General features: G+C 36.2%; 3 protein-coding genes across 6 annotated transcripts in view; 2 read left to right on the plus strand and 1 right to left on the minus strand.

The window, feature by feature from the left end:
* Positions 1–2,645, plus strand: part of LOC108370787 (uncharacterized) — a 9,927-nt gene extending 7,282 nt beyond the window's left edge. Inside the window, exons 2-4 of the mRNA XM_017626200.1 lie at positions 828–1,041; positions 1,114–1,837; positions 1,971–2,645. Coding sequence (XP_017481689.1) covers positions 828–1,041; positions 1,114–1,837; positions 1,971–2,551 — 1,519 coding nt within the window. The 3' untranslated portion in view covers positions 2,552–2,645. The remainder of the gene's footprint in view (positions 1–827; positions 1,042–1,113; positions 1,838–1,970) is intronic.
* A 5,668-nt stretch (positions 2,646–8,313) lies between these two features.
* PIG-N (Phosphatidylinositol glycan anchor biosynthesis class N) lies at positions 8,314–11,761 on the plus strand. Its single transcript, XM_017626563.1, has 2 exons — positions 8,314–9,470; positions 9,533–11,761. The coding sequence occupies exons 1-2, from the start codon at positions 8,684–8,686 to the stop codon at positions 11,398–11,400; spliced, it is 2,655 nt and encodes an 884-aa protein (XP_017482052.1). The 5' UTR covers positions 8,314–8,683; the 3' UTR covers positions 11,401–11,761.
* magu (SPARC related modular calcium binding-like protein magu) overlaps positions 11,526–21,183 on the minus strand; it is a 59,837-nt gene continuing 50,179 nt past the window's right edge. For 3 of the 4 annotated variants that reach the window (XM_017626573.1, XM_017626581.1, XM_017626588.1), the window contains 7 exons: positions 20,792–20,906; positions 16,382–16,834; positions 14,041–14,132; positions 13,487–13,761; positions 12,475–12,609; positions 12,237–12,382; positions 11,526–12,172 (listed from right to left, as the gene is read on the minus strand). In XM_017626573.1, coding sequence (XP_017482062.1) covers positions 12,102–12,172; positions 12,237–12,382; positions 12,475–12,609; positions 13,487–13,761; positions 14,041–14,132; positions 16,382–16,834; positions 20,792–20,906 — 1,287 coding nt within the window. In that variant the 3' untranslated portion in view covers positions 11,526–12,101. The remainder of the gene's footprint in view (positions 12,173–12,236; positions 12,383–12,474; positions 12,610–13,486; positions 13,762–14,040; positions 14,133–16,381; positions 16,835–20,791; positions 20,907–21,183) is intronic. The other variant, XM_017626596.1, reaches the window with a different exon arrangement.

Below are 21,183 nucleotides of genomic sequence, written 5' to 3' on the forward strand. Positions count from 1 at the left end.
GGGGGGGGGGGGGGAAACAACTTTTCGTAGAAATGGAATAGAATTCTAAAAAATCAATATTTTTCGGTCGGAAAACTCTGTTTCTATTCATAAGACTCCCAATGCACAATTATTTATTTAACAATTCTTTCAATAGTAACTATTTATAGGCCCGCCAAAACCTCCAGAAAATGCCAGAAAATGCTATCGGGGGTTAAATAAAAAATCTTTGGTATTAAAATATGGCTAAATAAACCATTTGGTATTGTTATTGGAAGTCTTCTGAAGAGAACCAGATTTTTCCGATCGAAAATATTAATTTTTAAGAATTCTATACCATAACTACGAAAAGTTGTTTCTTCCCCATATAAAATACATGCGAAAATTTGAGCGCTTTGAACGACCTCAAAATATTTTTTGATTTCAAAATAAAAATAGGGGTATATTTTTCGATAGAGAACAATCCTAGGGGGTGAGAGCATTAAAATTCCGACTTTACTCATTTTGAACCACCCTAATGTACATACAAATAAATACATATGTACCCATACACATATATGCATGTATGTATAAACAAATGTTCATCAGTTCATGTTTTACTAATAATTCGAAAAGGCGTTTCCAAATCATCATGCAATAAGTATGTACTCTTGATTTTCATACACAATTTAATGAAAATTACTTGCAACACTTGCATGCAAGTGAACCTTGGTATTTATGTATCTCTCTCGCAAATCTATCTAGGCTATACATGTTTGCATAAAATAGCTGTCAGTCAGCATACTTTAACATATGTAAATATTTATTTCTGCAATAGTACTTCAAATAAATTGCTTTTCCATTTATAGGGCAGAGTGCATCAACAAAAACAACCCAAATTCTCCGTTACCGTCGTCCGAGCGTGAGGACGAAATTGCAAATTCTTCGGCAACACTTAAAAGTGATAGCAGCAAAGTAAACCTGAACATTGTGCTATCGCATGCGATTAACTACAGACCACCAAACGGCAACGAGTCCAACAACAGCGATATTGACAGTTGTTCCGAAGGCGCTGAGGGCAACGTAAGAAAAATTTAAATTTTTAATTTAAAATTTTCAAATTTTTACGTATTTTTTTACGCATTCACGGCGCAGCGTATAAACAAGTCTTCAGTGCGCACCTTGCGCACCGATTTGCCTGCTAGAGTTAATATAGCCGCAATTTCGCCATCTGCCACCACAACTACTTCGACGACTGCAACTGTAAGTGCCAATGCCACTATTCAACAACGTCGCGCACAATTTCGTACGAGTCGCAATCTCTCCATAAATACTAGCACCACAACAAGAAGCGTGCCACCAGCAGCATCGAGTAGTAATACCGCTTTGTCGATTAATCAAAACGATTTAATTGTCGCATCCGCGACTTCCAATAACACTGCTGCTGGTGGCACTTTAAACGTCTCACCATCTCTAATTGTACAACGTCGTCCGCCCTTGGTGCGTGCTATGTCCGCGCCAGTACGCTCACGTTCGCTCGACGAGAATACCAAAGGTGTGCTGGCGTTTCAGAAACGCAAATTGCGGCGCCGTAAACTAATTTCGCGCAACCCAAGTCTTTGCGAAAAGTCTGAAATAAGTGCTGGTGAGGCAGATAAAAATGATGTACTCTTCGATTTGAATGCACCTAGCGGAAAGAAGCAACCGATATCACGTACGCGTTCCACGCTAGCGGTCGATGTAATCACATTGGTCTCACTGGTTAGCTCTGAGGGTAGCGATTCGGAAAAGGAAGATTCTGCACCGGAAACCGGACGTAGCAATGCGGAACGTTCACGCAGCACTGGCATGCCATCACTACGAAAAACTGGCAAATCAGGTGGGTTAGAAACAATAATATTAGTGCATAACCATGTAATGTGCTAGTGATGAGCGAATTCGATTGTAAGCACCACTACACATTTACTGCATTTGTTGTAATCTTATTTCTGTTTTCCTTTTACTACCATCAGTTTCTTTCCAAGAGAACTATCCTCCAAACTTTCAACTAGCCACAAAGGAATATTCGCATATGATACGACGCGGCTCGATTGCTCCCTTGGCTGCACGTTTACGTTCCAATCGACCGCCAACAGCTCCACCAGTTTCAATCTTCATGACTGATTCGACCGCTAACGCTACCGCTAATGCAATGACTACAATAACAGGTAATAATTTTGAAAATAACAGTGGCGGCGACGCAAACGCAAACACTTGCATTGAAGGCTCGCAAAGCTCGAACAATATCACCGAACCCACATGTGATGTTAAACTAAATACAGAGGAATATGTTTACCCCGATTATGTGCGCAGTTTGAAGGAACGTGAATGTTGGAAGTTATATCGGAAAATGTCCGTTAAAGGCGTTACAGTTTCATATGACACTGTGCTGCGCGGCATGTTGACACCGACTGAGTTTCGGCAAATACAGAAACAACGTGAAATAGAAGAAGCTAAAGCACGCGCATTAGAGGAGGAAAAGGAGGCTGGCTTAGAGCAAACGCCCCCAACGTCGGCTGTAGATCGTTTAACGCAGAAATTGTTGAAAAAGTAGTTGAAAATGTTAAAATGTTATGTACTTAGTGTTTTAGAAACATAATTATTCAAAGGATGGCTATTGAGAAAGCATTCCTCGATTTCCGTGCTGAAATTAGGAAAATTAATTTTTGGATACCGCATATCGAAAGTAGTTTTAGATTCACCCACATACTTAGTTAAATTGTTCCACCGTGTAGGCTAAAGCTTTGTTACAATGAGCATTTTTTAATAAACTTCACCGGAGTGCGCTTTCTTAGACCACTTAAATTAAGAGTTTTTCTTTGGTACACAATTAGGGGTTCAAACTGTGGTAAGTGAAATCGGAGAATACAGTTCTATTTGGATGGATACCGAGATATGATGGACATGACGGCAAAAAGCAGGATAACTGCCTAGCGAACAAGGAGCCATTGCAGTATATCATGGCCCGGAAATCCTTTGGCGGGCTTACCAAAGCACACATAAAGGGGAAAACATGTCCAAGAGAAACTGAATGGAATGTTCAGGGCAGAGAGAGGTCAAAAGATGTATCTGCCCTTCAAAAGAATCATCAACGAAACTACTTAATTTAGGGAGAGAGGACTTTAAACTTGCACTGTGTACTACACGGGACACTATTCCCTTCGTTACCACCACAATAAAATAATAATTTCTAAAACAAAGGTCTTCCGCTTTTGTGTGTTGGACGAGGAAACGCCAGAAAATATTTTTCGTGAATGCGACGCTTTTACTAGGCGCAGACTACCTCACTTGTGTGGTGCTACACTAAATCCGTTTGAAATATGGAACAAAATGCCCTTGAAAGTGCTAGGCTAGATCAAAATCGTTCCCATATGGGGCGGAGGGTAGCGCACAATAGATCACTTTAAAGGTCGCGGTGCATAGGACCCATTATAATAATAATAATAAGCACATACTCCTTGTATCTCTAGTGAGTCAGTTTGGAATATGAGGTCATCGAGAAATTAAAATTATATTTCTCTGGGCTGTCAACTCATTCAGATGCTTTAAGACTCCGGATCATCGTCGCTTGGCGCGCAATACCTCGTATCCCCCAAAGGTAATACCACGTATAAGACAGTCTGAAAATTTCGAAGACCAGCGAAAAAAAATATTTTCTTCAAAACGTTTGAATGGTTTGCTAACTAAACTTACTAAATATGAGCTTCTACTATAATTGTTTACGTTGTATTGCATTTGGCAGATATGGGTATTGCGCGACAAGCGACTATATGATATCTCACGAAAAGTCGAACTACGACAGACAGGCCTTGGTATAAATGTGGGTAGTTTCGGTTACGTAGACCCGACTGGGGTGGGAATCACCTTTCGATTCTCCTGGCTGGGAGTAATGGTGTATTCGGATATCCGTTTATTTTACTATCTGGATATCGGGTTAATATCCGTTCATTTTGCGACCCGGATATTAGGATTTTTAATTCCGATAACCGAATATCAGAATATTCAAATAAACCTGATAGAACTAACAGCCCTACTTCACTCCCAATCCTTAAATATCCAAGTAAACCTGTATTATTATACGCAGCCATATAACCTAACCAAACTTCTCCCCTCCATAAAATTAAAGCGTGTTTGGCAATAGGTTTGGTTTTGTAGATAGCGATTTACCAGAAAGTACCAGGTCTACCGAGCTTAGCCCGGAGTGCATATACTTTTTAAAATTTTCAAGATTTGGATGGCTTTAAAAAAAATTTTGAAACTAAATAAAAAAAATAGGATTGCGATATCTATTAAGTAAATTTCCTACTCTAAAAGTTATGTGGCAACCCTATTCCGAAATACGCTGGAATGAATGTTACATATCTTGAGCGTATATGTGCTGTGTATACATAAAAAAATGTTGATTGAAATTAACAAAATAAAAATTTGTAATACATATGTAGGAGCGTGGCAACCCTGATGGAAAATATTTTCTGACCAAAGTTCTCAACAATACCTTTCATTTCATATCCACATTGCGATGTTTGATAAATTTTGTAGAATCGAAAATAAGTGGCAACCTAGATTTATCCTAAGAGATACAATTTTGTATATAGGGAAAGCATTGCTTAAGAACCTTCTCTTGGTATCAATGACTAATATTTCACATTTTGAAAATAAGTTGCAACCCTATTAAAAATATATTTGAATTAAGGATCTTTAAAATACCCTCCATTTGATACCTATATTATGATGTTTTAATTAATTTGTAACTAATTTTAAATAGGTGGCAACCTTATACGAGTCTTCTCATTTCATAAAAATCATGACAAATTCAATGCCATATATTTTCAAATGGGCTAAATAAGTACATATACGTAGATACACGCACCAAACGACTTATGTGTGTATGTATAACAAAATAGGTTTGCGGTCCTATACTATACAAGCGTACCTAATTAGCGAATTTCCCAGCATCACTGCCTAAAACCTATTTGTGGAGTTTGTATTAGAGTCCGACCGATTAATCGGCTTTGGCTAGAATCGGCCAAAAGAATCGGCAAATGTCGTTTATGGCCGCTTCTTAGCCGATTCCTTTTGCTTTTGCCGCACTTCAGTCCATGTTGTTTATTTTGTACGCTTTTAATTCCTTTAAAATTTAAAATATTAATGCATCTGAGATCCCTTGATAACAACATTACAAGGTAAATTCATTCTCTCAATTCTCAATTTAAAATCATATAAAATTTAAAATAAAAAAATTAAATTGTTCACAATTGTTGTTGCTTGCGATTGAAAATAAGAATGTGTATGTGAGTTTGAGTTTTGAATTTCTAAATTATATAGCTGGCAAACGTCAGGCTGCCTCTCAAGGGTTTTACCTTGTTATGTTTGTATCATGTGAGATCCCTTCCACAAAAAAATTGCCAAAAACAATGATAAGCCCTTCGTAAATAAAACTGAATGTGCTACAAATGAATTCCTATATCCTTCGGGTACTTTTCACTGTATTGTTTAATTGTCCACGTTACAAAAATACTTTCATCATTATTTTAAAATCTACGGTTACTGTTTATTAACACATTGTATTCAATACCATGATACAAAAAAAGAAGGTAGTTTCAATAAACAACTTTTTGATTAAAAAGCAGTTTTTTGACAATTGCTCAATTGTGAAAAATTCGAAGCGGCGTTACCCAATTGTAAGTTTTTTGGTGTGGGAGATTTTATATTCTTAATTTGGGATTATAAATAAAATAGTTGTGTTAATATTTACCTTTTAATAATAATGAATACCTTATCTTAAAAACGTTTAAATTTTACATTAAATTCGATAAAAACTTGCCAAATCATTATTTTAATATTAATACAATTTTAGTGAACATATTTTAAAACTTTTTTAGTGTCCTCATGATCATCTGATTATTTCACAATGTAGTTTTCTATATCGGATACGATGATTCTGATATAATTCAGACACTGAAATTATACATTTCGATCTGTTATTTAATACATATTGTCTTTGTCCATTTAACAGCAAATGGAATTTACTTTGGGATCCATGGGCCGCGAAATTTTTCCAGCAACACATATTGTTTTCACATGAAGTTTTGAAACACACAAAAGTGAAGTATAAAATAAATAGATAAAAACAAATTTTCAATCAAACTGATTTGTGTAGTTCAGGGGCGTCCTTAGTAAATGTTTTGGAGGCTGTTTTAATATATCCTATCTTATTATATATTTCTTAGCTTTTCTACATTCTGATAAGTTGAGAGAATGAAGTCTAATATTCTTTTTTGGTCAACTACGACGTTTGATTTCATTTTTTGCAATCATTAGTTCATTTCCTTTGAGGAGTCACAATGCCCATACCGGCTATGTCGATTTTTTTGAAATTTCGGACACAAATCTTCCAAGAATGGTTATAGGCTAAAACAAAACCGTTATCTAAAGGGGGTGTGGAACCTCCCATACAAATCGAATTTTTCATAGTGCATATCTCTGGAAGTATTTATGGTAGAGTTCTGGACCTTGGTATGGATATATGTATGTATGTGAAGTCAATCTCAAGCTCGTGAAAAAATATGGGTTTGTTGGAAAATGCAGCGTGCCACCGTAGAACTTGGAAAAGAGGTAAATGAAATCAATCCCAAACCTATGAAAAATGGGGGTATATGAAAACGATCTCGTAGCCAGCTACGAGAGCTCGCGGTATAAGCCATATAAACTAAAATTCTGGTGATGCATAGATACCTCTGGAAGCATTTACCTAGCATACTGAGATGAGCCATTTTTCCAATGGAAATATGTACAGAAAAACGGGCGCGAAACCTTCTGGAAAGTAACATCATCACAGGGTGTATCCCTAGAACCATGTTAAGCTAAACCTTGAGGGATTACATTCTTGTCAAGACCGACAGGCATAAGCTGAAATTGCGTCGCAAGATTTACGATCGGCTTGGGTAAGGTTTAACCACTTAACCCCCCTTTGTTTTCGCCGCTACTGAATTCTATAAACTGTCAGCTTTCACACAATTTAAAATGTACATGTGTATTTAAAAATGTCATGAAAATTGTGTTGCTAGCTTCATTTTGCAAAAATGTTGCAAGTTTTTTCACAGCGTGAACAGAATAGTACTTTGCTGAGGAAATGTTGTCGAATTTCACACCTGTTTCACAGAAAGAAGTTTTATATGCAATTTAACAGCTTTTCACGTGAAATAGGAATAAAATACTATGCTTAAGAACAAAGATTTTTAAATCGACAAAAAATTAATAAGAAAATTTGAAGTATTTTAGATTTTGGGTATGGTAGCACGAAATGTCACAATCTGCTTAATTGTCAGGTTGTTAATATGGCGACGGAAAAGTGACAATGGAACTACCTTGTTTTTTGTATCATGTTCAATACAACACATTTATCGCACACCGTCTTCAAAAGAGTCACAACTGAAAATTTGGAATTTTTGAAATTATGCGCTAAAAATGTACACAAAGCTGGAACAAATTTTTGTTGTAATTTGTTACAAAAAAACCCTAATGTAAAGTCGCTCTTCCCCATATGATTAGCATGTGCTACGAAGTGGTTTTTCGCATTTTCCGACGAACGTATTATTTTGAGTTGAAGACGGTGTGCGATATTTTTACTACTATGAGTACAATCAGGAAATGTGGTTTCGAATGAACTATTTATTTTACGTAGAATAAGAAAAAGACTATGGATGAAAGTATAGCAATGAAATGTATGCATAAGCGATATACTACTTTCAAAAAATTTGTATGTATGTAAATAAATAAGTGATTAGATTCTTGAGTGATTATTTGTGTGTGTTTATTATGATTATTTATGTTTTTCCTTTGTTATTATAAAAGTTTATCAAAAACATTTCTTCTTTTTAAGGAATCGGCATCGGCTACAAATCGGGAATCGGTCGGACTCTATGTAGTTTGTATGCTGTTACAACAACAACAACAACAACAACAACAACAACAACAACAACAACAACAGGCAATTACCCAAAAATAAAATTATATTAACAAAAAGTGCACTATGGGTTCACTATTCAGGCAGCCATATCAAATTTACCTCGTTCTTCTATGTATTTCATGTAAAATTCAGTCTTATCGCCTACTCCATGGGAATAAACCGTTTCCGTAATTTAACAGGCACAGCAAAAACAAATTGGGAGACATAATAGGTATTCACTAAATTGCGCGAGTGGCAATTTGGTGAATGCTTTTGTTGTGTGAATATCTGCTCACATGGATTTCGCATTAAGGCCGACTATTTATTTCTACGTGTGTACATACATACTCACCGTCAAGCAAAACTCTTCACCTTGCACGGATACGCCGTTAAAATCCATAACACTTTCGCCAGAATTCCGTTTCCGTTTTTGCAATATCGTAAAAGCAACCTTGGCTGCTATCGTTAATCGATTACAAATGACAATCAGCTGGTGCTTGTTTTTTGTTTTGTACAGAAATAAGCAATCGTATTCATTTGCACAAAAAACAATTCAGTTTCCAAATATGTGCGAAAACTTGATAAGATAAAATAAATAACCATTCTAAGTTCGTGTTTTTCGTGAAGCTCAGCACACCAGTGCAATTATTTATAAACTATTACGCAAATGGTTACCGGGCAAAATATAGTCCCAAGCCAGAATAGTTACTAATAACCACTCGCTTACCAGCTCTTATAATGTGGATAATCAACGCTATTGTGGTGCATTTACTTCTACTTGGCTCCATATTTGTGATATATTTTCGTTCACCAATCATAACGGGTTTGACGCCCCAACATCCTATATCATTGGAGCCACCAGCAAAGCGACTGGTGCTGATTGTGACTGATGGTTTGCGTGCGGAGTCGTTTTTTCGAAATGGCTGCAACGATATACCTCATTTAAGCCAGCTTATGTTGAAGACAAATGGCTTAGTTGGAGTTTCGCACACGCGAGTGCCAACTGAATCGCGACCAGGTCACATTGCACTTATCGCTGGCCTATACGAAGATCCATCAGCAGTAACACGTGGCTGGAAGCGTAATCCTGTAAATTTTGATAGTGTATTCAATCGCAGTAGCTACACATACGCTTGGGGTGCTGCAGATGTATTGCATATCTTTTCAAGTATGGGTGGCGTGGAAAGCGAGAAACGTTTACTAATTGACGCATATGATCACGAGCTCGATTTCTCCGGTCGTGATGAAACTTATAAACTAGATGAATGGGTGTTTAAACGTGTTCGTCAGCTACTATCTCGAAAGGACGTGGAATTAAGGAGGCAAGAAAAAGTAATTTTCTTCTTACATCTCCTGGGTCTGGACACGGCTGGTCATGTGCATAAGCCTGGTACGCCAAACTTTCTAGAAAATTTACACCGCACTGATAAAGGTATATCCGAAATTTATAAGGAATTTGAGCGTATATTCCCTGACAACCGTACAGCTTACGTGTTGACCTCTGATCATGGCATGACAAATTCAGGTAAGTGAGATAAATTTAGGGTAAAATTAAGTTATTTACTTAAAAAATTGCATTCTCTATAGGTTCACATGGCTCGAGCGACACTTTCGAAACTGAAACCCCTTTCTTCCTTTGGGGCGCTGGCATTGCCAGCAATGTCAGCTATGACATCGAGTTTACTATTGGCGAGGATACAACGCGGCCTCTCTATGCTATACAACAGGCGCAGTTAACACCATTAATGGCAGCTCTGATTGGAGTTGCACCACCTGTTAACAGCATTGGCATGATACCGTTGCAGTTCCTAAATGCGTCAGATGAATATAAAGCGCACGCCATACATACCAATGCACTTCAGCTTTTGGCACAGTTCCAGGCATTGTTAATCGCACACCAGCGTGGACTATTTTCGCGTAACCTACTAGGATATAGCAAACTTAATGCTGAAATAATAACCCAATATATAGAAAGTACGGAGCACAAACTGCAAAGTGGTCAATTCGCGGAAGCCATTTTCACGAGTTATAACGTTATGCAACACACATTGGAAGGCATGGAGTACTATCAGGGTTACTACCGCAAGCCATTACAGATAAGTACAGCTGCTACATTTATTTTTTGGATTATATATTGTTTGCAATTGCTGCTGGGTCAGCAACGTCGAGTTAAACGTTTTTATTGGCGCTGGTCACTAACAATCGGTCAGAAACTAAGTTTGCTGCTAGCCTGCGTATTTCTACTACTGCAACGTGTTCCAATGGTCATAGCTTTCTATCTATTACTACCTTTATTGGTTTGGATATTGCTGGTGCAGAAGCAAGGTGTTTCCTTACTGCCGCTCATACGTGCAATGCCTCTATTTCAATTATTAGCGCTCATTTTATGCGCCGAATTGTTTGTTTACAGTTTTTTTGAGCGCAAACTAATTGCATTGAGTTTTTTAATTTACAGTCTAGTAATAAATTTTCGCGCATTCCCTGGTAATAATGCAAAGCTTTACATATGGTTGCCATTAAGTGTGTGTTTAGCGATATTTCCGCTGCTACCACCATCAGTTGGCTATGCAAACACATGGTTGCTGCTGTTGGGCATGTTTGCAACGATGATTCGTCCCTTTGTTGTTAAATCTCATGTGCATTGGCATATCAAATTACCAGCCATGGTGTGTATTATCAATGCGCTCTTGGCCAGCTTCTGGCACGCGCAGCAACGCGGTGTACCGCTATTATCACAAGCACTTTCATGGCTATTTCTTATCTACACACTTTCAGTAATAATTCTTTATAGAACGTCGGTATTAAAGCAACGCATTGAGCTTATATTCTACTTACTAACTTCGCTTTACGCGCTACTCTGCACTTCGTATGAGTCACTTTTCATAGTGATGCTTGCATCGGAGCTAATGCTTACACTATCAGTACAGCCAATACAACTGCCTATAGCACACAAATTAGAGGAGCAGTTTTCAAAGGATAAAATGCGGCATGTGGTTAGCTCGCCGCAGCAGCTGCAAGTTGCTCTACGACTTTCTTTTAGCATACTGCTATACACACTGTTCTCTTTTTTCGGCACTGGCAATATTGCATCCGTAAGTTCATTCGACCCAAACATTGTGCGATGCTTCTTGAGCACCTTTTCGCCATTCATCATTATGGCGTTGGTGATTTTGAAATTAGTCATACCTGTATTGTTAAATATATCGATCATATTTGGTATGTCACGATTTGCGCGCGACAACGAACAAACAATTTTCGTTTGTTTAATGCTAATATGTGATGTAATGGGGTTGAATTTTCTATTTCTGGTACGAAATGAAGGCTCATGGCTGGAAATCGGTACTTCGATATCACACTTTGTCATTATGGAAGTGACAACAGTGGTGCTGGTGATTTTCACTTATTTTGCTAAGCTGCTGCTGCGTTTAAATGAAAAGGCGCGAAATGAGGAGTAAGAAGTGTAATTAAGTATTATTTATATACTAATAATCTTATCAGAATCTGAGTCGAATGCAACAAAAGCCGAAGCCTGAGTCAAACAAATGCTGTGCATAATATTTATTCCACATTACAAATACATTTTTGATATTTTTAAACTTAAAATAAATTAAGTATTACAGTTAGTACATACAAGACATGATTATAGCTAAGTATTCGCAAATATATGTGTATATATACTATATTTAACTTAAAACAAAGACTAAAACTATTAGCATAAAATGTAGTTTAGATCTTACACTAAGCGATAAATATTTATGTACAAAATTTGAGTGTAAAATACATGCTCCGAACTGCCTGCATGGTATGATTACTTATGGAGATTGGTTTTATTCTTACTTACAATCAAGCTCACAACTAACATAAATGTTTTTCATTTAAATTTCAGTAAAAACATGAATACATGCATACATGCATAAATACATAGTATGTGTATTTTTTTAGGAGTAACACTATCATCACTATCACGGAAAATGCAATTTTAAAATAAAGCAAAATACCAGCCCACGAAAGAGTGTTATCTTAAAATTAAATTAAAGAGTAAATATATTTAAAAACAAAACAAAATGAAATAAAAAAAAACATATTAAAAGTAAAAAAGCAAAATGAGTTCCACTAATCGTATCACCCAACTCGCATGAGGGCTACTGCATCTACCTTATTCCTTGAGATAATGTTCAAGTGGATTGGAACCAGTTAGCTTCAGCGGCTTCGACGTTATAGATTCGTCTGTAAGAAAAATTAAAATGTTCCATCATAGAAATGCATGTAAGCATAGCGACTATCAACTTACTGGCTTCCGTGGAACTGCGTTGAGAAGTAGACTGCACCTCAATACGTTGCGTTTGCAGACAATTCAACCATTCGGTAAGCGTAATTTTCTTATCACTATTTACATCACAGTATCGGGGCATCTTTTTGCCGCACTTACGTAAGGTTCTAGAATTAACATTAAAATTTATTTATTAGGTGCTTGAATTAGTATGGCAATAACATTTAATTATTCTATGCACTTATTGGGAAGGACTTACTTCGTACTAGTTACCATTTCTCGAAATGTCTTCCACTCTTTACGCTCCCAAGATTTATTCTTGTTCTTATCGAGCAAAACAAAACTTAACGTCGCAATGCGTTCGTCCTCAGAATTCCATTTCGTTGTGTTACCGCTGTGAGGAACAAATATGTTCATATATGTATTTTTTTGCATTGAAGGATTAGTATTTATAAATTAGGACTTAAAGCTTTAAAAATCACTATTAAGTACCAAAGAGCGCTTCTCTTATCTGAAAAACATAGCTTTCTTGACGACGTGGAGCATTTGCTAAAAGCAGAGCGTCTTTGGGATCACAAAGCGCGACGACAGAGTGGAAATCTCTTTCAATGACCGCGCTTTTTCGGACCCGGAGCGATGCGCGAGCTTTTTAGCCCACAATTTACGCGACATCTTTCGGTGGGCAAAGCCAAATGACCAGAAGCCTGCACAAATAGCCACAACCCAGTGCGCCTCTCACCAGCTCTCTCAGATAACTCGCGCCCTAAAACGAAACCACCACTGTGAGAGAACAAAGGCACCGTCAGTCAGTCCACGTTACTAGAAGACATTGAGGCTTCCTCTCGCCTACAGGGACTCAAACGGTGGTCAGCGAATTATCTGAGATCGACATTCATCAGTAATCTTTTAGAGATAAAACCAGCAAACCAAGAAAAATTTAACGATGTCCTTTAACCGCTTCTCGGCAACTCCTTTTAACACCTCAGACTACAGCTGGGAGTTCACGTCCGTTTATACAAGTTTTACGCTTTCCCAATCCGAAATCTACCAGAAATCGCGGACAACCCGAAAACGATGATTAAAAAAAAGATTTTGAAAGAGATTACTACAACCACAAAAGACACCATCTGCAAGCTACTAACTACCGCCTCAAATCAACTGACCTAACACATTTTTAGACGGTCTCAACAGCTTGGAACAACTACAAAAATTATGTGAAACGCTCCGAGACTACTTCATTTCGTTAATTTTTCATCCTCATATCTTCTTACCCTGAAATTGCACTTGCCACAATATGCGTCTTCAAGAATTCTTTGAGATCGTTCAAAAACATCGTTTTTCTCGGCTCGGGACAGCCTTTCATGGGACGGGGCGCTGCATAAATGGTATCACATTGCGGTCGCTTGTCCTTCACCGATGTGCCGGGTATATTTTTGCCTGTATCCTCATGTACACACCAACAATACGGTGTGGAGCGATAGCATTGCACACGCTGATAACGTCCGTCCGCAGTGCATTCGGGCACATAGAATAACGTGCCGCCGTGCTAAAAAAACAAAAACAGGAAGAGGTTGCAATTGTAATTTTACCTTCTAAGTGGACTGTATGTACATATTTAAGGTTGAAAATCGTGGAGGTGGAGAGCTTAGTTGTGGTATAAACAAATATTTTAATTTTTTTATTAAAATTTACATAGTTTATGACCGGGTCGAGCACAAACTGACATACATATTTTGCATTTATCGCGAAACGTGCAGAATGATGAACAAGAACTCTTTCCAACTGAAATTCTTCATCTCCATGATTTTGATCCTTAAAAACTTACTCGTTGCTCCTCGAGCGCTGCCTTCTGATCAGCCAAACAATCGGATTCGCTATCGGATTCATTCATTTGTGTATCGGGGTTCGGTCGTAAGTCTATAAAACATTTAGGTGCTTTGTTGGAGTTTTTTTCAGTATGATTTGTTAATTATAATTTTTGGGTTTATTACACTGTTCGGCAAAAATCTGGATTATACGAAAAGTATCGAAAAGTAATTTCTCAGTTTTCCCAGGTTGGCGAACAGAGCAGCAAGTAGGTTTAAATGCAAATAAATATTCATACGATTAAAAAGCCTTTGTGTGGGTTTTCGGGTACGGAGAATCTGACGTTAAACGGCCACTGGGTGCGCATTGGAGCAAAAAAAAACATGAAGAAAAATTTTTGAGAAAGATTCTTTGTACTTTTCCTTAATGTTCCTTCCATGTCCTTCGCATCAAAGCGCACCCTAGCGACAGTTTTTGGTCAAAAACAAAGTACGAATTCAGATTTCTCGGAACGCAAAACTCATGGGGGGTTAATTGTTTTAAATCAGGGACCGATAGCAAAAGGTGTGATCAAACCTAAATGTTGCTCTGGTAGTTTTGTTCCCATGTCGATTCAAAACCAAAACCAAAATGAGAACAAAACTGTTGAGAACGTTCCCAATGGGAATTTTATAAGAAAAAAAAAACCCTGCGGAACGCATCCAAAGAGAACAAAATTCAAACAATATTTTCGGGAACATTTCTAAGGGAACAAAATGGGAGCAAAGGTCTTCGAAACGCTTTGGAAATAAAATAAACGGGAACAAAAGTCTAAGAAACTTTCTCTCGAATAATAATTTGGGAACTAAAGTCTCTGGAACTTTCAAACATAGAAGGAAACGGGAAAAAATCTCCTCTGAAATATTCGCGAAGAATGGAAGCGAGAACAAAATTTTTTGCATAGCGTTCACTAGTTTGAAATGTTTAAATATTAAAATTAATGAAAAAGAACAAAGATAATATGGAAAAACGAAGGACTTAAGGAACGAACTTTTCTTGCACGGAAAATGAAAAAAATGTTCCATAAACGGACAGTTGAGTTGATTCTTTAGTGGGGACGTTCGTGAAACACGCTTTGTTCTCATGCAGAACCAAAACCAAATCTGGAACGCGTTCTCGGCCCCTATTTTAAATGTTGCTCTCAGACCGCCAAATTCCATTTAAAAAAATTCTTAAAATCGCCAACATGGAAAAATTGAGACATTGCTTTGCTATATACAATCCAAACTTTCAGAAAAACTTGGTTTCATCAAATCACCACACAAGAAAGTGAAAATGCCGTACAGTGTTATTGTTAGGGGATGTTTGTTTTTATAGAATTGTAAACATGCATGCATGCGTATTTTAATGAAAGCCGACAGCAGCAAGACAAGATGTGAATAACTACACTTACATAAAATATAAATATCTACCCATGTATGAAGTGCAATAATGTCTACAATGAATGATATGTTAGTTTCTATGTATTTAGTAAAAACTGTCACGCAGAATATTACATTTTTAAAACAAACCAATTTTTTCGGTTTGGAAAAGCGGGTTGCACAAATTAGATACATCGGGACATACAGGAAATAAGTTTCGGACTATATGTTTACTAGGGTGGTTTTTAAAATATCAGTGTCATGGGGCACCCCTTTAGTTTGTTCTACGTATAAAATAAAAATATCCGCCTATACTTTCAAAGTTTAAACAAACTTTTAGGTTTGAAAAAATTTACATATTTTTTTTTTTACCACAAAAATTAGAAAAGTTGAGTTTGACCAGCCATAATTCAGCGAATTTATTTATGAATTTATAAGAACTAGTGTTCGCCCAGCGGTTGAAATTCAACCGATAAAATTAAGGATAGTTTATGTAAGTTGAATGAGCTAAAATAACATTAGTTGGAATGGGTTAAGTGGAGGGGAGTTTAGCTTAGTACTTGGCATAACATAACNGCCTGCACATCAGCATCAAAATACCTTTCTAATGATATATAACTGTTTATACCTTAGAAGTATAGTTTAGCCGTAAAAGGGGTGTAAAGGAAACATGATTGCCTATTTATATAAGAATATGCTTTAATACACTGAGTCATAGCTGGTCAAAGTTAAAATGTTGTAGAATTTTTGCGATTTAAAAAAAAAATTAAAGCCTGGTAGCGACCCTAGTTTTTAGTTTTTTTATCTTTAAATTCTTTGTGGATGTTTTTATTTTGTACGTAGAAAAAAAAGGGTTGCCACATAAAAAATGTGGATGTTGACTTTCTAAAGGACCATCCTAATGCATATTATATCAGCTAAATGAAATCTACACTCATATAAAGTACTAACGGTACGTACAATGTATAGTTGATGAATTAAGCATGCTTAGCGCGTCATTATCTTCGCCCTCATCGGGATCATAATCATCCTCTTCATAGTCCAAACGTTGGCTACTCTCATCGTCATCACCATTACTTTCGCTATCCAATTCGTCCAGTGCACTTGAGGCATGATGATGTATATTATTGAGATTATCATTTCTATTAAGGTTATAGTTGTTGTTGTTGTTGTTGCTATTGCTATATGTATTATGATTTGGTTGATGATTATTCAAATGAATCTGTTGTGGATGATGATTGAAGGGCGCGGGCAATGCGTGACGATTATTAATATTGTTGTTGCCGTTGCCGTTGCCGTTGCCGTTGCTGTTGGCGTTGTGTTTATTATTTTGTTGCTGTGGTAAATATCCATGGTATATGTTGCTGGTGATGCTATTAACGGCATAATTCTTATTTTCAGCAGCCGAATGACCTGCATACAAATACGAGTTGGAATTGTATTGGAATATGTAGAATGGCATTTAGTTAAAATAATTAATTATTAGCATGTACTCGTAATTTTAATTTTCTACATATGCATGTGTGTGTTTGTATGTTAAGATATACTAGATAGTAATGAAATCAATTTGATTAGTATGACTTTGGCATGCAAATTGACTCTACCATGATTGCGTTACTTTCTATTAATACAAATTCCAATATCAATTCCAATCACAACTAACAGCAAAAGAGCAACTACTCACCCGTTGGATTTTCTTAGATTTCTTAAACTTTTTGTAATTGCGGATTTCCTCGAGCATTGAATGAAACAAAAAAAAATGTTCTGGCAAAGTTGGGCATTTAAAATTAAAAAATATATATATACCTACATACATATGTATATGAAGACAATACTGTCTTCGGCTATGTCGAAGGCCTCAACCTTTTCGTGAACATAGGAGAATTTTACTTTAACCCTTTATTAGTCTGTTCGAAGAGTGCAGAACAATGCAGTGCAAAACGAAATCTGACATTTAACGCAAGAAAAAACATGTGTTTAGTGCAAGAAAACCCTCATCGAACGCGTTTTCCTGCACTAGAGTACTTTAGTGCATTCAATAAACAGACCTTATATTAAATTGGTGTTGATCAATTTCACTGCAAATTAGTATTCTATGATATGCAAATAGGGTACAAAATGTCATGTGCTTAGCTATTTAAATGAAGGATTTACAATATAACTATAATTTACTATAACAAAACTCATATCTAAACAATAAATTGTATTCCAGCTAGACCACTGTACGACAATTTCAGTTTTTTTTCTGGGAAATTGATTAAACCAAGCAATTTCTCAGTTTTCTCAGAATGGCGATTTTAAGCATTTTTTTGTAATTTGAAATTGTTGGTCACTGAGAGTGATTTAAATGCAGATATTTATACAATCAAAATGCATTCCTGAGGGTTTTGGAGTCCAAGGAATCTGAATTTGCAATTTTTTTTTACCACATACGGCCGTTGGGGTGTGTTTTGTTGCAAAAAACATGGAAGGAGCATGAAGTAAAAGCGAATACAATGTTTAGCAACAATGTTCCTCAACAATAGGGGTATTCTCTGAGTTTTGCAAAGCCCTTTCACGGTGCACAGATTGCACTTTAAAAACCGGTTTTCGTATGGGACAAATTTGCACACAGTGCATACCGCGCACCGTGAAAGAGAATACCTCTAATGTTTCTTCACGTTTTTCTGCATCAAAACGCACCCAGCGACCATTTTTCGTAAAAATAAATTGCAGAAGGACTTTAGTGATAGAAATTCAATTGAAAAAAGAAAAATGCTAAAATCGACAACCTGAGAAAATTTAGAAATTACTTTTCTATATAAGTATGTATGTATGAACAAACCAGATTTTCATAACAACCTGATTTTATCCATTCCCCATCCCACTGCCGAACAGTGTAATTTATAGTGGCCTGATCTTAATGATTTTCACTGTTAAGTTTATTTATGATAAGTGGAAAGATTGCGAAAATTTCATGTTCTTAGCTCTTCAAATGGAGGAGTTATAACACAAAATCTCATGTCTGAACAATTAGTTGCATGGGAGCAACATATTATGTACATATGTATGTAGATTGGGGTGGTCCAAAAATGCATGTGAAAAAGTAAAGTCGGAATTTTTATGCTCTCATCGCCTAGGATTGTTCTATACCGGAAATATATACCCCTATTTTTTTTATTTTGAAATCAAAAAATATTTAGAGGTCGCTCAAAGCGCTTAAAGTTTCCCATGTATTTTATACGAAAAACAAACTTATTGTAGAAATGGTATAGAATTCTTGAAAATAAGTATTTTTCGACCGCGAAACTCTGCTTCTCTTTAGAAAATTCCTAATAATAACACCCAATTATTTTTTTAACACGTTTTTCATAGGAACTATATTTTATAGGTCCGCCAAAACACCTTGAGAATGCTAGAAAATGCAATAGGGGGATAAATAAAAAATCTTTAGTATTAAAAAATTGTTAAATAATCAATTTAGTATTGTTATTGGAAGTCTCCTGAAAAGAACCAGGGTTTTCCGATCGAAAAATATTGTTTTTTCCCCCATATAAAATACATGGAAAACTTTGAGCGCTTTGAGCGGACCTCTAAATATTTTTTGATTGAAAAATAAAAAAAGGGGTATTTTTTTGATATAGAACCACCCTAGAGGGTGAGGGCATTAAAATTCCGATTTCACCTATTTTGGACCACCCCAATGTACATCCCTCCTTATCCTTAAGAGCGAAATACACCACACAAGCGGTTTGACAAACCAAGCGAAATTTCCCTTTGCTTCAAGCCATTTGTGCTGTGTATGGGGGTGTTTGAAGGTTTGACACAGCACAAATGGCTTGAAGCAAAGGGAAATTTCGCTTGGTTTGTCAAACCGCTTGTGTGGTGTATTTCGCTCTTAACATAGTATAAAGTACGCTAATCTCTAGGTTTTTTTTTTATGTAATCGGTATCTATAGGGGTATTATCTTTGCTATAGAATTCCCACCTGTCTAAAATGTTATAATATCTACACCTACATTAAAAAAATGAGGTGTCAAATAAAAGGGCTTGGCCTCCAGATATTCAATAATGTATTATAATTTTTGAGTATTAAACGTCAAAACAAGCGACCAAAGTTTTGTAAATAATATTGGGTACATAAATAAGTTTAAAGGCATTGTCAGCAAAGGGCGACAGTAGTGTTTGAGGGAGGTAGTAGCAGCAGGGCTGCAGTCTTGTTTTTTTTTTATATTTCGTGAAAAATCTGAACTGTCAAACTTTGCTACATTCATATAAACATTCACCTACATACACATTAGCATCTTGTTTGCTTGCTTTTGATTGGTCGAATGTGTTTACATTTCTTTCTGTTTTGACATTCTAGGTTTTTCAAGCCACAACAAAATACATGGCAGGGTTGTGTTTGCTCTACTGCTATTAAAGTCTGTTTCCACGACCCCAAAATTGCGCACTCAATTTCAATTTGAAATGTTTACACGACCTCTCAAATTCAATCTCAATTTCGATGACAGTTTGTTGTTGTTTTGTTAGTTTTGGTTTGCTCGGATTGTTTGTTTTGCTTGTTATTGACGTTTGTTTTTCTTTTTTAGCTCATTAATAATTCAAAATAAGCAATTTTCAGAGTAGTATTCGCGAAGTTAAGGCAATTTCATCTCAATTTTGCAAAAATTGGGATTTATACGCAATTTCAGGTGACAGTTATTTGTATGGCCAAATTGAGAATCGTATCGCAATTTCAGCTGAAATTGAGAATAGCGTCAAAATTACGCAATTTGGGAGTCCTGGAAACGCGCTTTTACCTGTTTAATATGCCGTGTTTAAGCACACGAAAAAAATTCACAGCTATCTATTGGCAGTACTTTCGAAAAAAACAATCTAGTTTCAAAATCAAGAAAAAATCATTTAAACCCTACTTACATGTATACCTATTAATATCTTAAGAACTTAACCGGCCACTTACAACTACAAAATTTTATCTCAGTAAGCGCTTTATCGATTTCTGCCAAACTCGGTTCAAGCATTTCAATAATTATTGAAAATATTTTAATTACATACGTACATACATATATTGTACAGAGGTGAGAAACGATATTTAATACGTGCGCCCTGTATATATTTCGCCCGAACTTATACTTCTTTACTTGTTTTAATTTCTAATCTAATAACCGTAACTACATATGAATTAATGAAAATGAATTTAGAAATGCTATGTTAGAATAACTACTCAAATATTTATACTTCTGTTGGGCACTTATTTTTAAAGTTATATACCTATTGTGATTTGCATGCGTATGTACTATTTGAAAATGTTCCATGTTATATAGTTGAGAAATTTTATATGTATGTAGTATATACTACGATCTAGAAATACCAAAAACAAGCACTTACGTATAATATCATCTTTGGAAAAGCAATTATTCCATTCGGTCAGTGTCAATCGATCGTCGTCATCCGAATCGCAGAATTTGCCAAAAGCACGTCCACAACGTCTGGGTTTCACCGCCTGTGCAGAGAATAGATAATTAACGCATGCAATGGGAGAAATACGCGCTAGGTATGGTTGTACATTAGGATGGTCCAAAAAAAAGTAAAGTTGCAATTTTAATGCTCTAACACCCTAGGATTGTTCTATACCGAATAAACTATACCCGTTTTTTTTTTAAATCAAAAAATATTTCTAAGTCGCTCAAAGCGCTCAAACTTTTCCGTGTATTTTATATAAGAAGAAAACAATTTTTCGTAGAAATGGTATAGAATTCCTGTAAATCAATATTTTTCGA

Source organism: Rhagoletis zephyria, unplaced genomic scaffold (genome assembly GCF_001687245.7).
Source record: "Rhagoletis zephyria isolate East Lansing unplaced genomic scaffold, Rhagoletis_zephyria_1.1 Rzeph_scaffold_00064, whole genome shotgun sequence".
NCBI classification, from domain to species: Eukaryota; Metazoa; Arthropoda; class Insecta; order Diptera; family Tephritidae; genus Rhagoletis; species Rhagoletis zephyria.

Bases quoted from the DNA above. Each gene is read 5' to 3' on its own strand.
- PIG-N (XM_017626563.1), top strand. From the start codon at position 8,684: ATGTGGATAATCAACGCTATTGTGGTGCATTTACTTCTACTTGGCTCC. The intron at 9,471-9,532 runs GTAAGTGAGATA...CATTCTCTATAG, and splicing joins TCATGGCATGACAAATTCAG to GTTCACATGGCTCGAGCGAC.